The sequence below is a fragment of the Rutidosis leptorrhynchoides genome, chromosome 7 (genome assembly GCF_046630445.1).
Source record: "Rutidosis leptorrhynchoides isolate AG116_Rl617_1_P2 chromosome 7, CSIRO_AGI_Rlap_v1, whole genome shotgun sequence".
Classification (NCBI taxonomy): domain Eukaryota; kingdom Viridiplantae; phylum Streptophyta; class Magnoliopsida; order Asterales; family Asteraceae; genus Rutidosis; species Rutidosis leptorrhynchoides.
In genome coordinates, this window is record NC_092339.1 from 92,922,601 (window position 1) to 92,950,218 (window position 27,618).

Here is a 27,618-nt window from a genome sequence, read left to right on the forward strand (position 1 = left end):
CAACTAATGGAAAACAATTAGAAACTACTTCCACATATCATGGTAAATCACAAGGACTATCTGCGTGTAATTATATTATGGTTGAATTGTTTGGTTGTATTCTACAAAGTTAATATTTATAGTCACACTGTTGTAAAAACCAGGTTAATCCCCGATTACTAGTTATTAAGAATAATCTGTTCGATTTTTTAAAACCGATTAATTAATCGGTCATCGTCGGTTAATGGGTGAAAATCGAATTTGTTCATCAAAGTTTGTTAAAGTCGAAATTAGTTTACATTTTATAATGATTTTAAATGAAAATTTTAGAGGTTCGAACAAAATGAACGATCTTAGACAATTACGTTAAAGTTTATGTTTATGGTTTTCCTTATATATTTACATATATAATTTTGATTTTTTTATTTAAATGTGTAAAAAGTACAATACGAATAATCCCCAATCAATCATTGAATTTTCGATTACTCCTCCTAAAATCCCAGCCAATTAATTCCCAAATAACGAATTTTGCAACTTTGGTTATTTGGTTATAGTTATGATTTCGTTAAGAAAGCAAAAATGTTGTTAAACGGAAATTAAAGAATGGACTACTATCTACATTTTTCATGCGCCAGGGATGAATGTTGTAAATTACTCAACATATAATCTGAAAATATCCAGAAAGCCCTAATAAACCCTAATTCCCCAACTTGACGCTTTCATTTTAATTCCCACTCCGGCACACTCTCATTATTTTCTCCGATCTCCGCCGTTACAATCACCGTCGTGCATTTCCGTTACACTAAAAGATCTGCCATCACTCTAATACACCACAGGTAACTAACTAGATCCTCTTCATTTTCATAATCTTCAATTTTGTTCTTATTCTAATTTTGGTTGACGAAATCTCAGTAACGAAGATGTCGATTCGGACATTAAACCCTAACGCGGAAGTATTGAACAAATCGGCTGCACTTCATATGAACATTAATGCTGCAAAAAGCTTACAGGATGTTCTCAAAAGCAATCTCGGCCCTAAAGGCACTATTAAAATGTTAGTTTTTATTACATTTGTTTTTTCGATTTATTTATATATTTATATTTATTGATAGATTTGGATTTTGTTGTTGTTTGTGTTTACGTATCTGTTATATATAGGCTTGTTGGTGGAGCTGGTGATATTAAATTGACCAAGGATGGCAACACTCTATTAAAAGAGATGGTTAGTCCTACACTCTTACTTTACAAATTGCGTGTATAATGTGATCTTCAACATGCTGTCTAGGGCTGTAGGCTACTGAAGTACTGATCACTTACATTGATATATTTATGACCCTTTTAATGATAGCTTTAGTTTTTTATCAACTTAAAGCCAGTAAGAGAGTGTTAGGATCAACTCTGCATTATAATTTTGTCAGTAAGGGGTCATAGTTGTAAATTATTGAACGTTTCTTCTTTATATGCTTATGTGTGTGATTTTGGTATTATAGTTACTTTGCATAGTTAGTCTTCCTGGAGCTAACACCTTAACCTTAGATTGTTCAATATGTACAGATCTGATATGTGCTTACTGTGGTCTAATTAATTACTGTATCTTTTTTATGATAAGTCTCAAATTGATCAAATTTATCTGTTTTCAGCAAATACAAAATCCTACTGCAATAATGATTGCGAGGACGGCTGTTGCACAAGATGATATAAGTGGAGATGGGACAACATCCACAGTCATCTTCATTGGTGAGCTTATGAAACAGTCTGAGCGCTATATTGATGAAGGTAAGACATTTTTTAGTATCGGTTGTGTACTGGTATTTCATTTTTTGTATGGTTCAAAATGGCTAAAGTTGTTAACTTTTTGATCATGTTTATCAAACACCAAGTTCATTTGTCATTTTAACCCCTGTTGTAGGAATGCATCCACGTGTTTTGGTGGATGGTTTTGAAATTGCCAAAAGAGCAACACTGCAATTTCTGGAGAAATTTAAAACTCCGGTTGTTATGGGTGATGAGCCAGACAAAGAGATACTTAAGATGGTTGCAAGGACAACACTAAGAACAAAGGTTCACAAAATACCCCAATTTTGTCTTCTTCTTGTTCTTTTTCATGATGGTTACTTAGTCATGATTATAAATCTTTTTTCTGGTTTGTAATGACAGCTGTACGAAGCATTGGCTGATCAGTTGACTGACATAGTTGCTAACGCAGTAAGCATTTCACATATGTCTGACATTAATACATTAACATCATTCTACGTTAAGTTCCAGGTGAAAAGTTTTTAAATTTATGTGTAGGTACTCTGTGTTCGCAAGCCAGAAGAACCTATTGATCTATTTATGGTTGAGATTATGCACATGCGCCACAAATTTGATGTAGATACTCGTCTGGTATGTTAAATTATGCTGTCATCAATAGCTTTCATAGTTGTCATTTTGTTTTATAAGCTGTTACGTTTGATTTAACATGTTTTTAGGTTGAGGGCCTTGTTCTTGACCATGGGTCCAGGCATCCAGATATGAAGAGGCGAGCAGAGAATTGCTACATTATGACCTTGAATGTATCTTTGGAATATGAGAAAAGGTAAGATATACTTGCTCATTTTTTTGAGCTGGAATTTTAATAATACTAAACTTTGCTTACTTTTGTAGTGAAATAAACGCTGGATTCTTCTATTCAAATGCTGAACAAAGGGAAGCAATGGTTGCTGCAGAAAGGCGTTCTGTTGATGAAAGAGTGAGGAAAATTATTGAGCTGAAAAATAAGGTATCTAAACTATAGATGTTCGTAGATGTTTGTATTATCCACTTTTCATTATTAGCATACTCTAAAGTTTTGTTTTTGATGTTATTGATGTTATGCAGGTCTGTGATGGAACTGATAAAAACTTTGTGATTATTAATCAGAAAGGAATTGACCCTCCATCGTTGGATCTTCTTGCGAGGGCAGGAGTAAGTTGCTCTTTATCTGTTATATTCATTACTCTCTATGTCCAAAACTAATCGCCCACTAGTTAAAAACACACAATTTAAGAAAATTAATTTAAATGCAGATTTGACATAGTATAAGACACCTTTGACAAGGGTAATATGGGAAGTTCAAAGAATAGTTCCTATACAATATAGGGATTATACATGAGAAGGCCACTCAAATTCATTGTTTTGTCTTTGTAGGCCACCAAAGTTTATCTTTTTGTGCTTGCAGGCCACTCATATTTGAAAATGATTTTGTGGGCCACCCAAGTTCATTTTCAAATATGAGTGGCCTACAAACACAAAACGATAAACTTGAGTGGCCTAAAAAATTAATTTTTTTTAATATGGGTGGCCTCAAAATACAAAACAATAAACTTGAGTGGTCTAAAAAAATTAATTTTTTAATATGGGTGGCCACAAAACAATAAACTTGAGTGGCCTAAAAAATTAATTTTTTAATATGGGTAGCTTCAAAACACAAAAAAATAAACTTGAGTGGCCTCCTGATATATAATGCCTATAATATATGTTTAAATGTAGACACTTTTTTTAGGATAAATATAAATAGCATATAGTATTATGTTTTTAAAATTACTGACATAATAGTGTATTAGATTGTTGCTCTTAGAAGAGCTAAAAGGAGAAATATGGAGCGTTTGGTTTTGGCTTGTGGTGGAGAAGCACTCAACTCTGTGGACGACTTAACTCCCGATTGCCTTGGATGGGCTGGACTGGTTTACGAGCATGTTCTTGGTGAAGAAAAATACACCTTTGTTGAAGAAGTAAAGCATCCTCACTCATGTACTATTCTAATAAAAGGTATTTTATAAGTTTATATACTTTGTGTTTACTATAAAGTTTATGCTTTGTCTTTTATAACGGTGCTTAATCTTTACTTTGTACATACTGAAGGACCAAATGACCACACAATCGCCCAAATTAAGGATGCTGTTAGAGATGGCTTGCGATCTGTCAAAAATACTATAGAAGATGAAGCAGTTGTATTAGTAAGTTTTCTTCAACTAAACACACTACATATGTTGAAATTGTCAAATTTGAAGGCAACTTGGATTTTGATTATTGGAATCATCATATCTTTTTATTGTATGTATTAAGATATAAATGCATTTTCTTGATAATTAAACAAGGAATTCTGGAAAATAATATTTTAATTATTATGTATATTTCAGGGTGCTGGGGCTTTTGAAGTTGCTGCTCGACAGCACTTGATGAATGATATTAAAAAATCTGTTAAAGGGGTAAGTTTGTCATTTTACTCACATTATTCATGTTATACTGTTAAGTGATGCATTTCTTACCCTTTTGGTGCTTGTATATATGAACAGCGTGCTCAGCTTGGTATTCAAGCTTTTGCTGATGCTCTTCTTGTCGTGCCTAAAACGCTTGCTGAAAACTCTGGACTAGACACCCAAGACGTCATAATTTCATTGACTGTAATCTTTTTTTACACTCGTCTATTATTTCATGTTTTCCTTCTTTTTTGGATATATGGTTTTTTGCTTTAATGTGATTTGTTTGTTGTTCAGGGAGAGCATGACAAGGGTAACATTGTGGGTTTGAATCAGCACACGGGGGAGCCAATTGATCCTCAAATGGAGGGTATTTTTGACAATTATGCTGTCAAGCGTCAAATCATAAACTCAGGGTATGTAAAAAGCTACTATTTTTGACAATTATTGTGTTAATATGTATAAAATAATCTGTATTTTGTTATAAAAATCGATTGAGAAGGCTTTTATACTGTATTTGCTTCTCCAACGCCTTTCAACTTGTTTCTGTTTATAGTAAATAGTAAAATCTAGCCTTACTCATCTGACCTGTTACATTAAACCTAACCCAATTTTGAGTTATTATGTTTCTAATATTTTTTCAATTGCTCTTTTGCTGATATAAAATGAAATTGTGCTCTTTCTACAGCCCCGTAATTGCATCACAGCTGCTACTCGTGGATGAAGTGATTCGTGCAGGTCGCAACATGAGAAAGCCGACTTAAGCTTCTTGTTTATTTTCTTCACCTTACACTCGCAGGTCATTGGTACCAGTCTTTTGGGTGATGTGTAAAGTGAGCATCTTGAACTGGATTGCAAAATTTTTGATTAAGATGTTGATGTTAAGCTGCTGTTTATTTGATATGTTTAATCTTGTTGCTTTCACACCATCTGATTTTTATAAAATGTTGCGTAGTAACATTTTATTTCGGTTAGTAGCACTTTGGTAGAACGCAAGGCTGCTAGTTATATTAGCACAATGCACTCGAAGTGAGTTTTAGGTTTACATTGTTGTCAGTTTGTCTTTAAGAAAACTTGATGACTTCTATTTTCCAAGTATTTGGGGTTTTTATTTCCAGTTACTGTTGACCTGTTGTGCATACTACACAAGCAAAATAACAAAAGGTTTTGTTGCAGAATATATGTTCCTCGGCTTGTCTTTAGACAACGTCACTTTATTTTTTAAGAAGTTGATGTGAGAAAACAGTGATCAATTCACAAAAAGCCACTACTTCGTTCCTCTCTCATTGAGCATCCCAACCCCGAAGTAGTCGAAGCCCCACTATTTTTCTCTTCTTTTTTCATTTTCCTTTTCTCATTCTGTCCTCCAGTTCTCCCTCTTCAAGTCTTCAACCTGGTTTAAAGTTGCACTAATTCTGGCAACCTATTCTGATCATCTTCATAGTCCTGGTGTGACGAATACACTCGATTCGTATATATTATGTTGTCTATGGTGGCTTTAGTGAGGAGTGAGACTATCTTTTGCTTTTTTGCTGGTTTTCTCCTTTTTCCGGCGAAATGCTCAGGGTGATTCTTCTTTTACTTCATCACTGCTCATTCTCTCTGTTTTGGACTTTATGTTCATTTAGGGTAGGTATCTAGGGATGTGATTCCGTTTAGGGTGAATCGTTGTATTTTCCAGTTAGGGTGCTGCCGGAACTCAACCGGCAACCTGGTGTTGCATGTCTTGTTCGCTAAACAGTGGTTGTTTGCCCTAAATCCTTCACACTTGTTTCGGCTCTGTTTTTTTCATCACCTCTAGATGTCGTTTCTAGCCATGGTTCCATTTTCGGCGGGTGTCCTTGTGTAGCTGCCCTCCTCAACTCTTCTCCCAGTCCAGATCTCCCTCTTGCTCCACGTATTGTACTAGAAAAAGGGGATAAAACCGACCCTCTGGCAGCCCCACAACGATCGGTCCCACAGCCAACATGTGAGAGCAAAACCCTGTAACCTATGCTTAAAGGAACATGGGGCATGAATTGAACCCATGACCTCCGCTTTATGTTACATCTCCCCAAACCACCAGGCTATCGTTGCGGGACCCTGTATTGTACTAGGTGAAGGTTCATAGGGGTTTCAATAGTGTTCGAAGATGTTTAGACACTTGTTTGTGTGGTTTTATTTTTCCGTTGGCGGCTTTCGTTATTCCAACTGGAATCTTTTTTTTTTTTTTTTTTTTTTTTTTTTTTTTGAAAGGCAAGATTTTATATAAAAAATAAAAACTAACAAGAAGCTAGATAACATGATGAGACAGCGAACGTAGATTGTGTGATTCCTTATTCAAGTTCTAGTTGCAGTTTGTGGTGGACCATTCGTCTTGGCTTTAACCGTTTTTCAATTAATTTTGGGGTTTCGTTGTTGAGGGGACGTCGTTTTGAAGGGATGTGAATAATAGAGTTTTAGTTTTCACATGTTCATTGGGTGTAATTGGTTTGTTTCAGCGTTTGTTGGTATTTCAATTGATTTTGTGCAATGGTTCGGTGCATTTGGTTATAAGAAAATCTACGTTATCAATTGTACCAAAGATCGTAGGATCCTTCAATCGATCTGACTCACTTGTAACTAAATATTCGGATCTATTTTAACTTTAATTCCTGTTTTTTTGCAACAAAAAAAAAGAAAATTGTAAAGGTTAACTTGATTCTTCTCATCTCTTCCCCAATAGATATAAAGGGTTGACTGTATCAATGTGCTTTCTTTATTTTACGCGATGTTTACGTGGGACACATCAGATTTATTCAACTTTGAGTTTTCAGTTTTGAATTTCGACGCCGTTTAAGCCATGTTTACGTGGGACGCATCAGACTTATTCGACTTTGAATTTTCAGTTTTGAATTTCGATGCCTCCCAACTTTTTATCATAATCTTCGAGCTCTTTCTAGCTAACGTACCAAAGGTTTCACGAATTATAACATTGTATTTTGATTTTCCTTACTACGGAAATTGTAGTGAGATGCAACAAAAAGGTTGTTTTAGATCATTTAGCTACTCAGATATGATTATATCAAGAAACTAAGTAGATTTCAGATATACTACACATACATCAACACATCAAATTAAGTTCTTGCTTCAATAGGACTTTCATTCAAATACATACGAGTTCATAACATCACCAACACCACCAAATAATTCAAAGACAATAATATTTGGTTCATAGAATCTTGGTTTCATGACCAAGTGTCTCGAAACGTATACATAAAACTTATGCCTATGGGACTAATGGCTAATTATTAATTAAGATTTCAGAACTTGGGGAAAAAAACAACGGGCCAAACGACCATAACATGTCTTAAAACGGGATAACAACACAGTTAGACTCCGATGGGTCTCTTGGATTCCTCTTGAAGTGAGTACTCTTTCTTCATTTCTTCCAATACTTTGTCATTTGTACTGCAACCAAAATAACACTTACTATTATTATTTAATTTGCATATCAAGCCCATCAGCCAACAAAACAAAAATAATAATTCGGTTGGTAACCTTACCTAGTTAAAGCTAATTAAACAAAATGTATTCAACATTAAGTTTAAATTTGAACTTGAAAACTGAATAATAACCAAGTCTTAGGGAGTTACATGTATGTGAAACAAGTAACCAATATTTGATGCGTCCATATAATCATTGATTAAGGTGATTAATACAAGTTGGGATCATCAAGTTTACATTCTTCTTTTGAGTATTGTTGTTCATTTATAAATTCAAATTGACGATTGTTTACTTATTACAAGTCATGAGTATGTAAACGTATAAGAAACAAACCATTAAGTTTGGAAGATGAATGTATATATGTATGTATCGTAATCAAGAGTCAAGTAAGTGAGTCAAAACTTATAACTGAAATCAGGTATGCTACGGTCAACTCATGGGCACTGGACCCTCCAACAAACATGAAAAAAAAAAAAAACAGCAGCAGCTTGGTAAAAGATTTAATATAACGAACTTACTAGTCATGAAGACAAGTATTTAGTTCTTTAGCTTGTTTACGACATTTCCAAACAACTGAAAACGTTCTCCCTGAAGCGCACTCTGCATACTTTGAAGTGTAATAGTCGCATTCTTTCAGTGCCTTTGCCTTCATTTTGCTTCTTAAAGCTACACTCGGTGATTGAAAAATCATAAATTGGATAAAATTATAGAGAGAAAACTTGGATCAAATTGGGATATGAAATATATTGGAATAAACAATGGTAAAAGATTCATTCACAACACTTGAATTTTGTTGAAAGTTTGGTAATACTCCGTAACACTTTTTGAAATCGGAACAAATTCATATTTGTTTAGATGATATCAAAATAAGGTCGATGCATACTTCAAATACATTACACAAACTAGAGATAACATCATTTAAACGATAGCATGTTAAAAAGTTATTAGAATACACATGAAGAATACATTTTGGGTGACCATCAACGTGTTCGATACATTTGGCACATGTTCATGTTACCTAACTTTTTAACTTTGCCCATTTGATCACTTCAAAATGGAACATAGCCTAAACCGGCAAAATTATAATTGAAAATGATTGAATTCAACAAATATCATATATCATACTCAGCATAAATCAAAAGCATACATGATAACTTGTAGAAACAAAATTGGTTTAATGGTTAAGATCATATTGTTGTTACACATATTGATATAGACCTGTGTAATCATCAGTTTCCAGCATAGGCTTTTATTTATAAGTAGAAATGATTGATTACATTACTGCAATTTGGATTTTTGAACCCTGTAGTGAAAAGCTGGTGGATTTATGACTCAAGGGTTATTAAAAAACAGCATTGCTGCTATATTTGATCATAATAAAGATATACTCCGTATCAGAATACTCTGAGATAAAACCTAGAAAACAAAATTGAATTGGGGATTTAGGGTTTATACCTTCTTCAACCTTCTTCTTAACGTGGTTTTCTCTTGCTTTTTCGACATAACTCATTTTTTTGTTTGAAAATAATATTACAAATATCGATATCGATTTTGCTTAAAATACTTCGGTTCTTGATCAGCAACACGCTGCTCTGCACTAGGTTATTCTTTCGTATCAAGTCGGGTCTAAATTTCGGATCTTTTTATGGGGCAATGGGCAAAGAGTATAAAACTCAAATCCCCTAACTAGTCCAAAAGTTCATAATTGACCCTTCAAAATGTTATTTCAACAATTGTTCACATTTGTCTAAGAATCCGCTGACCTTTGTGTCTTTTTGTTTAAAAAATGAGTAAGTTGAGATTGTTGATTGGGGGACAGTTGAGACGCGAACTCTTGCACGTCTTCTTCTATTGACGGTGTTCCGATTAGATTTGCTAGCATTGAAAGTAATCTCATTAATATGAAGAATAAGAGGAATTTAAGATCAAGCATCATTAGCATTTGAGTTTGGCGCTTGTATGAAAGAGATTGAAGACGAGGATACTGTTATTTAGTCTCTTTGGCGTGGTGGTTTCGAGCTTCTCGCTAGTTTTGTGTTTGATGTTGTTTGTAGTTTTAGTGTGTGTTAAGCTTCTTAGGACATTAATTTAGCCGTTTTTTTTTTGTTCGTTTTTTGTCTGGTTTGTATTTCTTTGGTTCCTTTATTTCTTTTGAGGAAAACGCCTTGTTATGTTTTTTTTTTTTAAACGATTAACAAGGTAAATATTTAGCGTTTTTGAGTGTTGTGTTTACTAAAAAACATCCATAGTGAGTCCTTTAAAGTTTAAAGATTTGCACACAAGAGCATACGGAGTGCATAAAGTTTTTGTTAATGTTTAACAGCATAAACGTGTGTTGCCACACCACTATGTGCTTTCATATTCTCTCAAGATTCACACAACTTCTTATTGCGTTTTGCACTAGAACAAGGAAATCGCTAGTAAAGCACTTCTCATGAATTAAAAGAGTTATATCCCGTATAGGGTCAAAATGCTACGACTTGATTATGTTCTTGCAAACAAGGCAAAAAGCGACCGAGTGCATAATGTTTTCACTCATACGTTTAACAAGGTAAATGATACAATTATAAGACGGTTATTTTTGGATATTTTTCTTTCAACTCGAAATTATATGTACGTCATTTAATATTAATATTCTTGCCATCAATTTTTCTCTCTTTCATTGTCCATTTTATTTTTTCAAAACAAGAGTTTCGGGTATATTATACAATAAGTCCATTTGGTTTACCCAAAATTTAACGACAGTCCTTTTCTTTGTAATTATACCGATTTTTAGAATGCACACGACGTTGGTCCTATATCTAACGTCAGTTATATTGTGCTAAGTACATGTGAATGCGCGGGGCAATTAAGTAAATTTATATTCCTCTCTTAAATTACGTAATGGATTGAATTAAATAAGTACGTAGTACATAATATTTAAAGTAATCGGTTGTGTATATATCTTCATTGTAGGATTAATGTGCAAGGTACAACATAACTATATGGCTAAGTTCATTTGAGCCTTCGGAGTCACACATATATACACCAAGACGTCAAATGAAATATATATATGATGTATATATATTAACCCAAGTAACGAAATAAACTAGAATAATTAATTTGAAATTTACTAATTAATTAAATGATAAATAATTCTTGTTGGACAAGGTAATAAAATTGCACTCCGTATTTTACTTCGATGTCGGTTTATAAAAGTTATTTTGACTTTACGTATAGAATAAAAAAGGATAATATTCTCACCGTGTTTTTTATCTACATTGTTGATACGTTTTTGCTTGGCCGACATATCTTTTACCCCATATATTATATATATACATGTTGTATTACTTTGAAAAAGAGAGAGACGATTTTAACTCAAAAAATAAAAAGGCTTCACATCTTTTTGGTAGATGCCGTACAAGACAAAAGGAAGCAATTTGTTTCTTTTCAATTTTTCGTAAAGTTCGAGTCATATTCATACGGAGTTTTATTTATTCTATTAATATAATTTGATTATATTAATAAGTTTCTTGGGTTGGACTAGCATCCATTGGCGTTGTTTGAAAGTGTAGTGGACTATCCTAAGAGACGGTCATATCCTTTGATCGTAGGTTTCTCTCCGTTCATCAGGTTCTTCAAGAAAGGTATACCGTTAACTCCACTTTGTAATTTTTATATTCTTGACAATTATTATTGGTGTAACTGGATCCATGGGAATAATTCGTGTGCATGTTTTTAAATAATTGGTTATTTAATCTTGTAATTTTTGTTCATAAAATAATAAAAGATTATTATTTTATTATCCGCTGCGTTAATCTGAATTGTTAAAAGTACACACGATTTTCCATCAGTGGTATCAAGAGCCGCTTTTACACCGTCTTAATTGTCGCGTGATTTTCTTAGATCTAGCTTTGTGGTGAATTAGTAAAAGTCAAAACCCTTATGGTTTTGAAAGTCAACTTTGTTGATTACCTCATGACGCACAAATAAGATCTGAAGAAATTCACTATTTAAATTTTAAATTTAGAAAGTTATGGCTTGGATAATTGTTGATTATTTAATATTTATTTTATTCCATGGTTATACACATGCATTGTAACCATGGACAAGCCATATATAGGTTTAATAATGTTGTTATTAAATTGTGATTGCATACATAGCCCATAATGCCCCGACCAGTGTGTGATTGTTGTGATTGTTGGTTACGGCAATTTTATGCCATGTTGTTTTTGATTTAATTGGAGGCCATAGAAGCCAAAGTTGTATTTTGTTTATTTTCAATTTCATAGTATTGTATTTAGGTTTATTTCAATTTGTAAATGTACTAGACTAGTCGTATTTTCAATTTTGAATAAATGTAATAAGATGGAGATTGAAGATAAAGATGCAACTTGGAGCTTGACTTAGAAGATGGCGAACAGGTCAACTTAACAACGATGGTGTTCGGAAAGTTTTCACTTGGATCTTGAATCAAGTGGGAGCTATGGTTTGTCCTTAGTTTGACCTCTTGATCCCATGACGGTTCATGGGATCAAGCATAGGATATTTTGGGCTAGGCTATGTATGTGTGTGATGCATGGTTGTGTTTTATTTATTGCATTTTATATTTAATTGCTGATTATAATATATGCAAATTGTTTTTGATGAAAACATCAAATAAAATCGGTAACGAGTTTCAAAGATTAAAATTGACGATTTTAAAAATGTTAAACTCTAACGAGTTTAAAGTTAAGTGTTTTTTGAAACTCAAATAATATATATGGGTGACATCTTTTAAAATTGTTTTAAAACGATACACGTTTGTGTATTTGTTAATTTTTATATATAAAATAAAATAACAAACTAGACACACAAACACGATCGACATATATAATTGGTTAAATTATTTTAACAATTAGTGTAACGAATCTTGTGTGCATGCATTATTCGTTAACACAAACTTTTCAATATACCCGTCAAATTTAAGTCTTGCCATCCAATGAGCTTGCAAACACTCCTCGTTATTTTTTGATTACGGTGAGACCTAATCGAATTATAGCCACGAGGTGGGTTTTCAGTTACGAGTGAGACTAGGCTGAATTTTCACTGTTTTCAAATTGGACGACTTAATCGTATTCACGGTGAGACCTGAGTTCGAGGCAAGGATGGAACAAACATGCCAGTAGATAATAGTGATTTGTTGGACTACACATATCTCAAGGTCCCATAAAGATCTAAGAGTTGCACTTGTAATGCAATTGGTACCCGCTACCTACCAATAGACTCCATAACTGCTAGCTGATCAACAGATGTGGCTATGGAATCTCTATGTGGATCTTAGGCTTTCGTAAATTAATTGTTTTTAAAATATATAAAAACTTGGGTAGTTAATTTATTAAAGTTTTATATCGAAAATACTAAATTGAATCTTGTTCTTTTGTAGATGTCAAACAATCAAAACGTAAACCAAAACACTCTCCGTTCTTTGTTGGAGAAGGAGAAACTCAATGGTTCAAACTTTCTAGACTGGTACCGCAACTTGAGAATCGTTCTCAAATATGAAGGGAAGTTGAACAAAATTGAAGAACCCTTACCCGAAGCTCCTCCTGAGACAGCTACTGCTGCTCAAAAGAATGCTTATCAGAAGTTGTTTGATGAGCAAGAGAAGATAGCTTTAATCATGCTTGCTAGTATGACTTCTGACCTCCAAAAGGAAATGGAAGATCGTACAGCATATGATATGATGACTGAGCTGAAAAATATGTTTCAGAAACAAGCTAGTCAAGAGTTATATGAAACTTATAAGCTTCTTCAAACATGCAAAATGGAGGAGGGTCAATCAGTGAGCTCTCATGTCTTGAAAATGAAAAGCTACATTGACCGATTGGAAAAACTTGGAACTACCTTGCCGCCTAACTTGACTGTGAACACGGTTTTGGCTTCACTACCAAAATTGTATCACCAATTTGTGATGAATTACAATATGCAAGGTTGGGAGAAATCTCTGGCAGAGGTGCACTCGATGCTCAAAACTGTTGAACAGAATATTCCATCTAAGAATTCCAATCCGGGTGTCCTGATGATTAGGGATGGTAAGGTGAAAAAGAATAAGTCGAAAACTTGGGGAAAAGGAAAAGGAAAGTCAATTGCTAAGAAGAAGATTCCACCACCTCCCAAGAAAGAAAACCCAGCGAAAGACGCCGAATGTTTCCACTGTGGAAAAGTTGACCACTGGAGGAGGAACTATCCCTCCTACCTATCTGAGTTGAGAAAAGGCAAAGCTGGCGAAGCCAGCAAATCAGGTATATTTCATATACAGTTATATACTTTTTCTAGTGATTCCTGGATTTTTGATACTGGTTGTGGTACTCACATCTGTAACAATATGCAGGGAATGAGAAGAAGTAAGAGACTGAAGAAAGGCACACTGGATTTAAGAGTGGGCAATGGGTATTGAGCAGCTGTTGAAGCTATTGGAACTTATGAGCTTACTCTACCCAGTGGTCTTATTATTTTGTTGGAACAATGTCATTATGCTCCTAGTATTACGAGCAACGTAGTTTCAGTTTCTCTTTTGAAAGATGTTGGTTTTGAACTTACATTTACGCACTTTGGTATTTCAGTTTCTAAGGATAATATCTTTTATTTTAATGTTTATCCACGTGATGGTATTTTTGAAATTGATATGCATGATGTGATTTCAAATAATAATTCTGTATATACCTGTACTGCCAAACGAATCAAGCAAGACTTGAATAATACCTATCTATGGCATTGTCGTCTTGGTCATATAAACAAACAACGCATTTCAAAACTCCAATCTGATGGGCTTTTGGAATCAACTGGCTCTGAGTCATTTGATGTGTGCAAGTCATGTTTATGTGGAAAGATGACAAAGGCTCCTTTCTCCGGTTTAGGTGAAAGAGCTAAAGATCTTTTAGGACTAATACATACTGATGTATGTAGCCCTTTTAGAACTATGTCTAGACATGGTGAATCATACTTCGTTACATTTACTGATGATTATAGTAGATATGGTTATGTTTACTTGCTGAAACATAAACATGAAGTTTTTGAAACGTTCAAAATCTTCCAAAATGAAGTAGAAAATCAACTTGAAAAGACCATTAAAGCCCTTCGCTCTGATCAAGGAGGGGAATACATGAGTCAAGAGTTTTTGGACCACCTGAAGAATTGTGGAATCATCTCACAGTTCACTCCACCTTACACACCACAACACAATGGTGTGTCTGAATGGAGGAATCGAACTTTACTTGATATGGTTCGATCTATGATGAGTCTAACTACTCTACCAATGTCTTTTTGGGGTTATGCATTAGAGTCTGATGCACGCATACTCAACATGGTTCCAACCAAGAAGGTAGAAAAGACACCATATGAGCTATGACATGGGAAGAGTCCCAAGTTGTCTTATTTGAAAGTCTGGGGTTGTGAAGCGTATGTGAAACGTGACACTTCAAACAAGTTAGAACCCAGAGGTATCAAATGTCACTTTGTAGGATACCCAAAGGAAACAATGGATTACTACTTTTACTACCAAGTTGAAAACAAAGTGTTTACTGCTCGGTTTGATGAATTCTTTGAAAGAGATCTTCTCTTACAAGAAGTCAGTGGGAGTAAAGTAGATTTTGAAGAAATTCAAGAATCACAAAGTGACATACCTTCTGAAGGCACTAGTCAACCGCACGTTGAAGCTGAACACACTGTTGGTGAGCCAGAACGTGTTGCACCTGTAATTCGTAGATCTAGTAGAACTCCTCATTGACCAGAGAGGCTAAATCTTCTGATTAATTCAGATGAACCTCATCTAGGGGATTATGATAAATCCTCTAGCTACGGTGAGGCCATATCAGATCCAGAATCTGAAAAATGGCAAGATGCTATGAAGGCAGAGATGCAGTCCATGAAAGATAATCAAGTATGGGACTTGATTGATCTTCCACCCAATTGCAGGACAGTGGGGTGTAAATGGTTCTTCGAGAAGAAGGCTGACATGGACGGTAATGTAAACACTTTTAAGGCTCGGTTGGTAGCAAAAGGTTATATTCAAACTCAAGGAATTGATTATGAGGAAACTTTTTTACCAGTCGCGAGCATTAAATCAATTAGGATACTTATTGCCATAGCTGCTTTTCATGATTATGAAATATGGCAAATGGATGTCAAAACCATTTTCCTAAATGGCGACCTAAGCGAGGACGTATATATGGTTCAGCCGGAAGGGTTTGTGAATCCTAAGCATCCTAATAAAGTATGCAAGCTTCTAAAATCTATTTATGGATTGAAGCAAGCATCCAGGACCTGGAATCTCAAGTTTGATGAGAAAATTAAAGAGTTTGGTTTTTCTCAAAACGGAGATGAGCCCTGTGTTTACATTAGAGCTAGTGGGAGTAAAGTAGTCTTCTTGATCTTGTATGTTGATGACATACTACTTATTGGAAATGACATTCCAACTTTGCAAGATGTCAAGTCTTGGCTTAGTAAATGTTTTTCTATGAAGGATCTTGGAGAAGCTAAATATATTCTTGGAATCGGGATCTATAGAAATAGATCAAAAAGGCTTATTGGTTTGAGTCAAAGTACATACATTGATAAAATCTTGCGTAGATTTAGCATGCAGAACTCTAAGCGTAGAGCATTGCCCGTGCAAAAGGGTGTAATCTTGAGCAAGTCTCAAAGTCCTATCACACCTGATGAGATAAGACGTATGAAAGGTATCCCGTATGCTTCGGCTATTGGATCCATCATGTATGCCATGTTATGTACTAGACCTGATGTCTCGTTAGCTTTAAGTTTGACGAGTCGTTATCAACAGAATCCAGGTGAAGAACATTGGATGGCTGTTAAGAACATTCTTAAGTATTTGCGGAGAACTAAAGATATGTTCTTGGTTTACGGTGGTTTGAAAGAAGAGCAGAGTATTAAGTGCTATACAGATGCTAGTTTTCAAACTGCTCAAGATGATTCTCGATCCCAGTCAGGATGCTTTGTCATGAATGGCAGAGCAGTTGATTGGAAGAGCTCGAAGCAGAGTACAGTTGCACAGTCTACAACGGAAGCAGAATACATTGCTGCCTCAGAAGCTGCACAGCAAGTTGTTTGGATTCGGAAGTTTATTGCTGAACTCGGAGTAGTTTCCAGCATTGAATCCCCTATGGAAATATACTGTGATAATTCAAGTGCTATTATACTTGCGAAAGAATCACGTGTACGTAAGGGTAGCAGACACATTCTTCGAAAATTTGACTACATTCAAGAAGTCGTTGAGAGGAATGATATTAGTATTCTTAAGGTTCATACAGATGATAACGTGGCTTACCCGTTCACGAAGCCCATGACACATAACAAGCATGATGATCATGCTAGTAGTATTGGACTTCGTTATGCTGCTGATCTTTTTAATTTGTAATTTAGTATTTGGATATTTTTGGAACATTAAACAGTTTTATCTTAATGAATTGATATATAGTTGGTATGATCGTTTTCATTTATATCACTGTGTTCTATATTAGCATGTTTAATCCATGAATAGTTGTTGATTATTCAAAATCTCCATAATCGGTAATGTTATGGGAATAATATGAATTAAGATTAATATGAATGTCTGGTTATATTTATTGATGATAAATAGTTAACTTGTAGAGACCAAATTCATATGTATTCATTGATGATGAATATTGGAATGACCCATCCGAGATGTCACTACATGGATCGTTGTCAGTAGTGAATCTTTTAGTGATTATGTCTTTATGTCCTTAGACTTGAGATGCACGCCAGTTTTGATGTGTGGAACATTGTACTTTGATATGGTTAAACGCTGTCCTGAATAAGGCTGTAATAAAGGCCATTATTGGGTATAATGTAAAGCTCGTGAGAAACACGTGTATGCAATATATGATTTGTTCCTCTGAAATGTTTGGAGTTGGATACTTTTGAGCTCCTCGATGAATGAATAAGATATTTGTGTGGCCGCACCCAGATGTAATTAAGATGATACTTATTTAGTCTGGTGATCTAATTCAGTTCTAAGATCGAGAAATAAAATTGTTAAACAAATGAGAATGACTGATGATCCATATCTCAAGTTTAACTAAAGTATCTGAAACAAAAAGACGAATGACATTTAACACTTACCATAAGCAGTTCCGAGAAACTACCCTCACGTGAATTTAGGGACAATGGCCTGTTGCTAGACGGTATCCATTGTTTGTATAGTTACTTGGTGTTGTGCCATGCACAAGTGGGAGTCTGTAGGATTAATGTGCAAGGTACAACATAACTATATGGCTAAGTTCATTTGAGCCTTCGGGGTCACACATATATACACCAAGACTCAAATGAAATATATATATATGATGTATATATATTAACCCAAGTAACGAAATAAACTAGAATAATTAATTTGAAATTTACTAATTAATTAAATGATAAATAATTCTTGTTGGACAAGGTAATAAAATTGCACTCCGTATTTTACTTCGATGTCGGTTTATAAAAGTTATTTTGACTTTACGTATAGAATAAAAAAGGATAATATTCTCACCGTGTTTATCTACATTGTTGATACGTTTTTGCTTGGCCGACATATCTTTTACCCCATATATTATATATATACATGTTGTATTACTTTGAAAAAGAGAGAGACGATTTTAACTCAAAAAATAAAAAGGCTTCACATCTTTTTGGTAGATGCCGTACAAGACAAAAGGAAGCAATTTGTTTCTTTTCAATTTTTCGTAAAGTTCGAGTCATATTCATACGGAGTTTTATTTATTCTATTAATATAATTTGATTATATTAATAAATTTCTTGGGTTGGACTAGCATCCATTGGCGTTGTCTGAAAGTGTAGTGGACTATCCTAAGAGACGGTCATATCCTTTGATCGTAGGTTTCTCTCCGTTCATCAGGTTCTTCAAGAAAGGTATACCGTTAACTCCACTTTGTAATTTTTATATTCTTGACAATTATTATTGGTGTAACTAGATCCATGAGAATAAATTAATCGTGTGCATGTTTTTAAATAATTGGTTATTTATTCTTGTAATTTTTGTTCATAAAATAATAAAAGATTATTATTTTATTATCCGCTGCGTTAATCTGAATTATTAAAAGTACACACGATTTTCCATCATTCATGATATAAGAGTAGGATATGATCAAAGGAGTTCAGGTCCCGCCTAGTAGCAACCAATCAAATTATGGCAAGTCATTGTATAAAGATAATAAGGATACAACTCTTGTGTAGTTGAGTTCTTGATAATAAGTCATTGTGTAGTTGATGTTTCGATATGTATAACGGAGATTTGGCTTTTGTTTTGGTTGCTTATTGGTAATTATAGTTCTTGTTTGACTCTTAACTCCTTGGAGATTTGTATCTTAATTCTTGTTAGACCAAAACCTTCATATTTATGTATACGTATACACATTACCAACCTTCTTTATAGAAAAAGAGCAAGCCAACCACATTAGACAATAAAATGGAAGAGGTTGCTAATGAGTGTTCGAAGGTGGTAGTGAAAAACACTCGGGTTATGTTCAAAGACTACATCCAAGGGTACCCCAAAGTATCCGACATGGTGGTAACTTCTGATACCACCATATGTCTAGAGATACCCGACAACATTGTTGACCAAATTTTAACAAAGAATCTTTATCTTTCATGCGACCCTTATATGAGAGGTCGCATGAACCGCACATTGGAACAAATTTACACCACCTCATTCATTCCTGGTCGGGTATGCACAAATCCATCACTCGCTATCAGGGACGAAAATAAGAAGGGACACAGGGGGCAGCCGCCCCCAGTGGATTTGCATTTAGTGCAAAAATTTTGGATTTTTTTATTTTGGCCCCAGTAGAATTTTTTTTTCCCCCCAAAATCTCCATATTTTGTTCCAAAACCTCCATATTTTGTCCTAAAACCTCCATATTTTGCCCCAAGACCTTCATATTTTACCTCATAACCCTCAAATTTTGCCCAAAAACTTCCATATTTTGTCCCAAAACCTCCATATTTTGCCCAAAAAAAGTTGCTACGTTTTTAAAATAAATTGCTTCCCCGGCGAAAAAAAATTCTGCTTCCGCCACTGTCGCTATAATTAAGATATGTGGCGTCGATCTTTAAATTTAGCTTCGGCTACGTTCACATCCATTTTGAAATTGTTCCTTTTTGTGTACCTATCTTATATTACATGTTAGCAACGTACTTTAAATCTGTTTTTCATATCAATCTTTGCATTTAGATTTCGATACATTATATTATAATTAATTAAGTACTTGTTATATTATAGTGTAATTAATTATGTTCAACAGGTTATGTCCGGCTATGGAGTCGTGAAAGTTATAGAAACAACTCATCCTGACTTCAAGAAAGGTGACTTGATATGGGGATTAACTAACTGGGAAGAATATAGCTTGATCACAAATCCAACTAAGTCGTTAATAAAGATTCAAGATACGAATGTTCCTCTTTCTTACTATACGGGAATCCTTGGTATAATAATTTGATTAATAATTATGAATATTACGCGGACCACAATCGGACTTAGGCCAAATAACATAACTTATTATCTAATAATTATATGTTACATGAATCTTGAAACGGTTTAAATAGGTATGCCTGGGATGACTGCTTATGCTGGTTTTTATGAGATTTGTAAGCCAAAGAAAGGAGATAAGGTGTTTGTATCAGCAGCATCTGGAGCTGTTGGTCAAATTGTTGGCCAATTAGCAAAACTATTTGGTTGTTATGTTGTTGGAAGTGCTGGTTCTAACGAAAAGGTAAAAACTGAATTAACCAAATCAGCCTGTCACTAATGCCCTTAAATACGGTTAAAATGTTGTAGAAAGTTTATTTTCATTTCAGCCTTCCTAGTTGTGTTATACCGTTTAGTATAATTTGTTTACTTTGTGCAGGTTGATCTACTTAAGAACAAAATCGGGTTTGATGAGGCATTTAACTACAAAGAAGAGCCAGACCTTGATGCGGCTTTAAAAAGGTCCTATTCTAACTATTTTATTGTTCCAAATTTATTGTATACTAACAGTATACTACTTCCGTGACTATCTGATATTTTTTTTTTTTTTGAGTTGTTCCACATTATTAGATACGAATAACAAATCCCTTTATGTATGTATATAAAATAAAATATAGCTAAAAAGTAAAAGGTAAAATAGCAAAATTAACAAAGAGTCAGTGTAATAATGATATATCTTAAATTTCGTATTTTTTTTTCTCTCTAAATAATGAAATTGAGACGAAGGGAGTTTAATTTAATTTAGAAAATCAAATGATGTGTACTTCTAAGGCTTTGGGTGGTTCAACCGATTAAAGCTTGGTATTTTACTTTGAAGTGGTCACGCCAACCCCGTTAAGTTTTCGAGCCTTTTCGCAAGTCGTCCTTCCAAACCATTAGGCACAATGTGCTCGTTTTTATTATGTTTTTTTTTTTATGTTTCAGGTATTTTCCAGATAGCATTGATATTTACTTTGAAAACGTTGGGGGAAAGATGCTCGATGCGGTATTATACAACATGAGTGTTCACGGTCGCATTGCTGTTTGTGGTATGGTGTCACAATACAACCTTAATCCATACGACGGTATACAAAACTTAATCTACCTTATCTTAAAATGTATCCGAATGGAAGGGTTTTTGGTTACCGATTATTATCATTTGTATCCCGAGTTCTTGGCTACTATGTTGCCTCTAATTCAACAAGGTAAGATAACATATGTGGAGGACACTGTAGAAGGCATCGAAAATGCTCCAGCTGCACTCGTTGGCTTGTTTTCAGGCAAAAATGTCGGAAAACAAGTGGTTCTCATAGCTCGTGACAACTAAGTGGTGTTTAGTATATCCAATAATCTACACTACTTCATTGAGAATAAAGATTTGAAAGTGCATATGTCAACTAAGTGTGATCATGACACTAATTAAAGTTGTTTTAATTTTGACAATATTATTGTTAGAAATATTACTAAGAAACTATGATGCACAAGTTCAATATTTCATATTATGCTTTTCTAAGTTTTTGTACACCATTTTGCCTCTAATTCAACAAGGAAAATGTTAGGAATTCGGTAGTGGACCCTAACAAAAAATGTGATTTACAACAATCACATAACTCAACTCGCATACAACAAACGAATAAGCGATACGATAAATAAAAGCATAAACGACACGGATATTTAACGTGGTTATATCCCAACTCCAAACACGAAGAAGGGTTTACTCCACGGGCACAAACCAAAGAATGTTTCTTATTATTTTCGTGCACACTTTTACAGGTTACATTAGGGTGTTTATATAGGCACAAAATAACAAGGAAACGACTTAAAGAGCAAGAAAATGCGTTTTTTCTCGTCAGGCTCACAGATAGGCTTAAGCCGCGTCGTGGCTGGAGGAGCCGCGCTGTGGCTTAAGACATGATTTCAGAACAGCCTTTCTATACAACTTTCGAACCTCATCCATGTGTTGAGCCTTGACGCGCCTTAACACTAAAACGCACTTTTTCTTGTTGTTTTGATATCCTTCACACATCCAACAATCTCCCACTTGAAGGATGATCTAAACACAACCCATTTTATCAACCCATACGGACCAGATCACCTGTCTCGATACTCGACTTCATTGAACCTACCCATCTATACCGCCAAGAAAGCTTCTTGGGACACGCACATTCCAACTACTCGAGCTGGCAGCTTTCGATAAAGAGCACTTCAACTACACTCGCCAAAACGTAATCAACTTTACCTGTCAACTGTGTTAAATACCCACAACAACTCTAGATTACCCGATTATGGAACTCCATTTGAACACCGCAGAAAAAACACTCGGAACACGCTGCACTTCCACGCCATGGGAAGGAAGACTTTCGACACTCAAGTACCTGAGTAATAATCTAATCTTTGTTGCTAGCTTGGGTCATATCTCGATTTCTGCGCCACCATTGAAGTGTGCGAGACTTAAAACACATGATTTAAAAAAAAAACAGGAGACAAAATCGCCTCAACTCATCACTCTAGACACGCCCAACCCTGTCATCGACATGTCAATGATCACCCTCATATAGAATTTCCGTCTATCACTGATTTTCCTTTCCAACAATCAGAAAATCTAACAGACGCCCTTGTAGACTATTCATCAAGGCTTCAGTGAGAACGCAGTCACAGACTTAAAATCTACACTTTCAACTTTTCACTTTCACGCTGATACACTGATCTTTCCTCATAGCGCTATGAATTTCACGAACCCAAATTCTCAACCTCAAGCATGCTCCCACTGTATGAGTAAGATAATAAACCGCGGCTACCCGAGAAGAATCTGTTTCGTACCACCCTATCAGTTGTAAATTACTTTGCCATTGGAGAGTAAAATAAGTACCTGAATATCTAGCTGGAATCCACGCACTAAAACTGTGAAAAATCAGAGAAACATGTCGCACAACCATCGCTACAACTCCCACTAGTCGTCTGATATCGGCTAAAAAGTCACATTTTCACCTCAGTATTGAGGCCCAAAAACAATAAAGTTCCAAGCTTTATCGCCAAAATACTCGCTTTGTCGGTTAAAAATGAAGATCAAGTAATGATGAAGCCGATGCAAAAAGAATCAAGAGATTGGAGCTAAAACGAAGATTCTTGAGCGAAAACGGTGAATGACAAGTTACGACCCCGGAAACCAAGTTACGATCCCAAGAACAAGCAAAACGATCCAAGAAAAACAGCAAACCAGGGGGCATACGGCCTGCCACATCACATACGGCCTGCCATGCAAACAGCCCAAGGAAACGGCTTGTCTTGTCAAACGGCCAGGCCATACGGCTTACTATACAGCCTGCCAGCCTTATGCAGCCAAAATCCAAGTCTATTTAAAGGGCATTTGTCATCTATTTTTACACACACTTCAATTCACTTCTCTCTCTCTCTCTTTCTACAATATTAGTCATACTTTCAAGGTCTTCGACTCCGTGCGGGAAACCTAGTACCCGAAGAAGAACGCCGAAGATTGTATTAGGAGCGGTCTGAAGTTTGAAGTTGTCACTTTTGTATTCGGAACTCGTTTAATATACTGGTACTTCTATCCTTTGTCTTTACATAATGTCTTCCATTATTATGATTTATGATATTGTTACCATGATTAGCGAGTAGTTATCTTTAGTGTATGCTATGATGTACAGTTATAATGCCAAAATAATATTATGGTTTGTGTATGTTGTTGAGATGCTTTAAACTCAATCGCTTTTCCAAACAATAGAACGTAGTTACCGGCTCTGTTATTGGGAAGTCGCGAACCCCGAATCAGAGTACACTATATGTGTCACCCCTTGGTAAGAGAACTCTATCGGATACAATGTAAGTTTGACCGAGGCACACCGTTTGTAGTAAGTCCACCGAGCCTTGGATTCCGACTGAGGACTCTTTCGTAGTGAAACATCTAACTAGGCCCATAGTACATTGTTGGTCCTAGACCATGATAGTGTAGTCACCAAGCATATAAACTTCGTACGTGCATGCTGAAGCACAACGGTTGTTGTAAGTTGTACCTCTGCTAGGTAAGGCCATGGAACCCGAACTGTTTATTTAAACATATAAAGGATTGGACAGTTAGGATAACCGAACGTGTTCATGGAAGTCAAATCAACTTGACCATGGTGTTGTTTATGGTTGAACTCTTTTAAAGGGCCTAACTATCCTTTTAAACCGAATCATTAACGAAAGCATTGAAACACATCACGTCTCTCAGATATGGCATACCTTGTATCTCATTGTGCTTAAGAAAGTTTAGACCTTTGTGGAATGTTTATACGTCACCCAACCGAGTCGCTCAATTGGATGAGCCGTTTGAACGTGTATGCTTGTAGTCAGACTGCACGGGCGTCGGGGGTAAGGGACGTTGCTGTCTATTTAGAATCTTCATGTTTAACACATTACCCAGTGACATGTTGTAACATCCCAGGTAAACGTTCCCCGTAGCATGATATTGTCCGCTTTGCCCGTAGGCGCACGGATTTTTTTTGGCAACCACACACGACGAGCACTTTCCCAGGAGGTCACCCATAGCACGCTTAACTGCAGAGTTCTCAAGAGATCTGCTGCGCTTGAGGTCCCAAAACGCGTCATGCTAGGAAAGGTCTCCACGCCCTTATAAGGCATGCTTCGTTCCCCTCTCCAACCGATGTGGGACGGATGTAACACGGATGTTACAATCCTCCCCCCTAATGGGACACAGCGTCCTCGCTGTGCACGTTTGGTCCGGGGCCTGGCTCTGATACCATCTGTAACATCCCAGGTAAATGTTCCCCGTAGCATGATATTGTCCGCTTTGCCCGTAGGCGCACGGATTTTTTTGGCAACCACACACGACGAGCACTTTCTCAGGAGGTCACCCATCCTGGTAGTGCTCTCGTCTGAGCACGCTTAACTGCAGAGTTCTCAAGAGATCTGCTGCGCTTGTGGTCCCAAAACGCGTCATGCTAGGAAAGGTCTCCACGCCCTTATAAGGCATGCTTCGTTCCCCTCTCCAACCGATGTGGGACGGATGTAACACGGATGTTACACATGTCTTATGACATGGGCGGTAGGACCAGTGTAGTGAATACAAGGTCACTACCTATTCATGAGCCAGCATTCCATAATCTCGGCAAAGTAACTAACGAAATCATGGTATGCAGTTGCTTTAACCTTATCTGAATTACAGATTTTATCGCAATTACTTTATTTTATCTTATAAGCTAGAAAACCCAAAAGTTATGTAATACACAACTACTCATTCACTTTAGGATTATCTTAAGTTATAATTATAGGTTCGATTCTACTGATATTTTAAAAATTCGACCCTAGGTCATACTTCCCTTACTCACCATAATAAGGAGTAGTACGATTTAGGCCATGCTAAATATATATTTAAAACTATTGCTCCACCTCTCGATAGCTGATTCTGACGCTTTGTAGCCTAACGACACCGCATAAATAAAACCATCTGTTTTGGTCATATCATTGTCCAACTCCCACTTACATGATACTTCCATTAGTTCCCAAAGTCACTCCGAATTCCCGAAACTCTCAAAAATATCTTGAAAGCTCAAGTTCCGGGACTTACAAGATTATCCACTTCATCAATCACCTAAGAACTCCTAATTGGTCACCCTGAAGAAACCGCTCGTTTGTTGAAACAATCATTACCAAAACCCTGAGCACCGGTCGAACGCGTTCTACCCGACACCCTTCGTCAACCAATTCTCCTTAGTGAGAGAAGCTCTAACCCGCCCTTATATTCCACATAACCTGGGATATCCAACCAATCACTTTGGTTGACCCGTTTCAAAATCCGCAAGTTTCAAACTTCCCCGATAACTCCGATTGTCGATAATAACCCGTATGAAATAACATGCCCAAACCTGAGAGAATCACTCTCGTAAGCTTGTGTAACGAACCAATATCCCATAATACCCAGCTCATATCTCCCAAAGTTTCCAAGACAAAACCATCTCACACTCGCGTCATCAAAACTCGAAAAACTTCATCTTGAAAACTGCCCAGATTCGAAAAATCATATCTCAAGATCTAACGATCAGATCTACCTCAAATTGTTAATACGTGTAGAGCGGTACTTCTGCTATCGACACACAAAAAATCAAGTCGATCCAACGGTTAACAAACCCGCTACGAATTTTCTACTACAGTAGCTCCTGGAACAACGAGCTTGAAAGTTCAATCATTCTTTCACATGGGATCGCGAAGAACGAAAACTCAGATCCGACCCCCGGATCTTCCGAAAAAATATCTTCTTATTTTTCTGCAATAAACTCTATCAAACCGACCCCCTTGATTCCGTAACCTTAAAGAATAAATCACCATCATAATGCAACCGGCGCCCGATTACATTATAACCCGCCAGAATCAGATAAACTCTGGTGTGATCAACTTACTGGGTACATACACATACCCTAAGTTCACCGCGATCAACTAAATCTCTGGACCTTGATATATGTTGCAAAACACTAAACCCTAATCGTCGTTTATTCTCTTGATGATACCCGAATCATCAACTAGTCGTATATCTGCTTTCAATCGCCGTTGTGCCAGATCTTCAAACCTTTAGCTCTGATATCACTTGTTAGGAATTCGGTAGTGGACCCTAACAAGAACATGTGGTTTATAACACTCACATATCCCACATACAACAAACGAATACGCGATACGATAAATAAAGCATAAATGATACAGATATTTAACATGGTTATATCCCAACTTTAGATACGGATTTACTCCACGGGCGCAAACTAGAGAATTTTCTTACTATTTTCTTGCACACCTTTACAGGTTACATTAGGGTGTTTATATAGGCATAAAATAACAAGGAAACGACTTAAAGAGCAAGAAAACACGTTTTTCCTCGTCAAACTCCCGGATAGGCTTAAGCCGCGTCATGGCTGGAGGATCCACGCCGTAGCTTAAGGCATGATTTCAGAACAGCCTTTCTTTACAACTTTCGAACCTCATCCATGTGTTGAGCCTCGACTTGCCTTAACACTAAAACACGCTTTTTCGTGTTGTTTTGATACTCTTCACACATCCAACAGAAACAATATATGATGTGGACATTGTAGAAGGTATCGACAATGCTACATCTGCACTAATTGGCTTGTTAATTTTCGGGTGAATAAGTTAGAATTTAAAATTTAAGTTGTTTCTATTGTTGGAGTACTATGTCAACCATCAAAATGACAAATATTGTCACGTGAGATGTATTAGAGCATACGAAGATGATGAATTTTCCGATAATGTTCTGGTCTAGAATGTTGCTCCTCGGGGTTTTACCACTTTTATGTAGCAACAAAGTTTGAGACTAAAGACATTTCCAATGAAATGAGAGACATACAGTATAGGGTTGGCACTCGTGGGTGACATACATAAATCCTTTATACCTACCATCCACCCCTCAAAAGTTATCTTTAACCATTAGAT

General features: G+C 35.9%; 3 protein-coding genes across 4 annotated transcripts; 2 read left to right on the forward strand and 1 right to left on the reverse strand.

Annotated features, from left to right (window-relative positions):
* The first annotated feature begins 684 nt into the window (after positions 1–684).
* LOC139857022 (T-complex protein 1 subunit zeta 1-like) lies at positions 685–5,297 on the forward strand. 2 transcript variants are annotated; one of them, XM_071845730.1, is made up of 16 exons: positions 685–815; positions 892–1,033; positions 1,138–1,201; positions 1,620–1,755; positions 1,889–2,040; positions 2,137–2,184; positions 2,272–2,364; positions 2,451–2,557; positions 2,626–2,740; positions 2,839–2,925; positions 3,564–3,768; positions 3,862–3,956; positions 4,140–4,208; positions 4,296–4,403; positions 4,497–4,615; positions 4,888–5,297. In XM_071845730.1, exons 2-16 carry the CDS (start codon positions 900–902, stop codon positions 4,961–4,963), a joined length of 1,608 nt encoding a protein of 535 aa, XP_071701831.1. In that variant the 5' UTR covers positions 685–815; positions 892–899; the 3' UTR covers positions 4,964–5,297. The 2 variants fall into 2 exon arrangements, with proteins under 2 accessions (XP_071701831.1, XP_071701832.1); XM_071845731.1 differs by lacking the exon at positions 2,839–2,925.
* Positions 5,298–7,364: 2,067 nt separating this feature from the next.
* Positions 7,365–9,300, reverse strand: LOC139858816 (uncharacterized). The gene is made up of 3 exons (XM_071847658.1): positions 9,120–9,300; positions 8,183–8,330; positions 7,365–7,628 (listed from the first exon to the last, which is right to left on the reverse strand). The coding sequence occupies exons 1-3, from the start codon at positions 9,172–9,174 to the stop codon at positions 7,550–7,552; spliced, it is 282 nt and encodes a 93-aa protein (XP_071703759.1). The 5' UTR covers positions 9,175–9,300; the 3' UTR covers positions 7,365–7,549.
* A 4,149-nt stretch (positions 9,301–13,449) lies between these two features.
* LOC139859439 (2-alkenal reductase (NADP(+)-dependent)-like) lies at positions 13,450–21,490 on the forward strand. The gene is made up of 6 exons (XM_071848231.1): positions 13,450–13,459; positions 19,163–19,383; positions 19,961–20,141; positions 20,262–20,428; positions 20,564–20,646; positions 21,109–21,490. The coding sequence occupies exons 1-6, from the start codon at positions 13,450–13,452 to the stop codon at positions 21,488–21,490; spliced, it is 1,044 nt and encodes a 347-aa protein (XP_071704332.1).
* Positions 21,491–27,618: the final 6,128 nt, after the last annotated feature.

Coding starts and splice junctions, on each gene's coding strand:
- LOC139858816 (XM_071847658.1), bottom strand. CDS start 9,174: ATGAGTTATGTCGAAAAAGCAAGAGAAAACCACGTTAAGAAGAAGGTT. Junction 8,331..9,119: donor TAAGAAGAAGGTTGAAGAAG/GTATAAACCCTA, acceptor CACCGAGTGTAG/CTTTAAGAAGCAAAATGAAG. Junction 7,629..8,182: donor AATACTTGTCTTCATGACTA/GTAAGTTCGTTA, acceptor TTTTGGTTGCAG/TACAAATGACAAAGTATTGG.
- LOC139857022 (XM_071845730.1), top strand. CDS start 900: ATGTCGATTCGGACATTAAACCCTAACGCGGAAGTATTGAACAAATCG. Junction 2,365..2,450: donor TTGATGTAGATACTCGTCTG/GTATGTTAAATT, acceptor ACATGTTTTTAG/GTTGAGGGCCTTGTTCTTGA. Junction 4,616..4,887: donor CGTCAAATCATAAACTCAGG/GTATGTAAAAAG, acceptor CTCTTTCTACAG/CCCCGTAATTGCATCACAGC.
- LOC139859439 (XM_071848231.1), top strand. Junction 19,384..19,960: donor CCTCATTCATTCCTGGTCGG/GTATGCACAAAT, acceptor TATGTTCAACAG/GTTATGTCCGGCTATGGAGT. Junction 20,142..20,261: donor TTACTATACGGGAATCCTTG/GTATAATAATTT, acceptor CGGTTTAAATAG/GTATGCCTGGGATGACTGCT.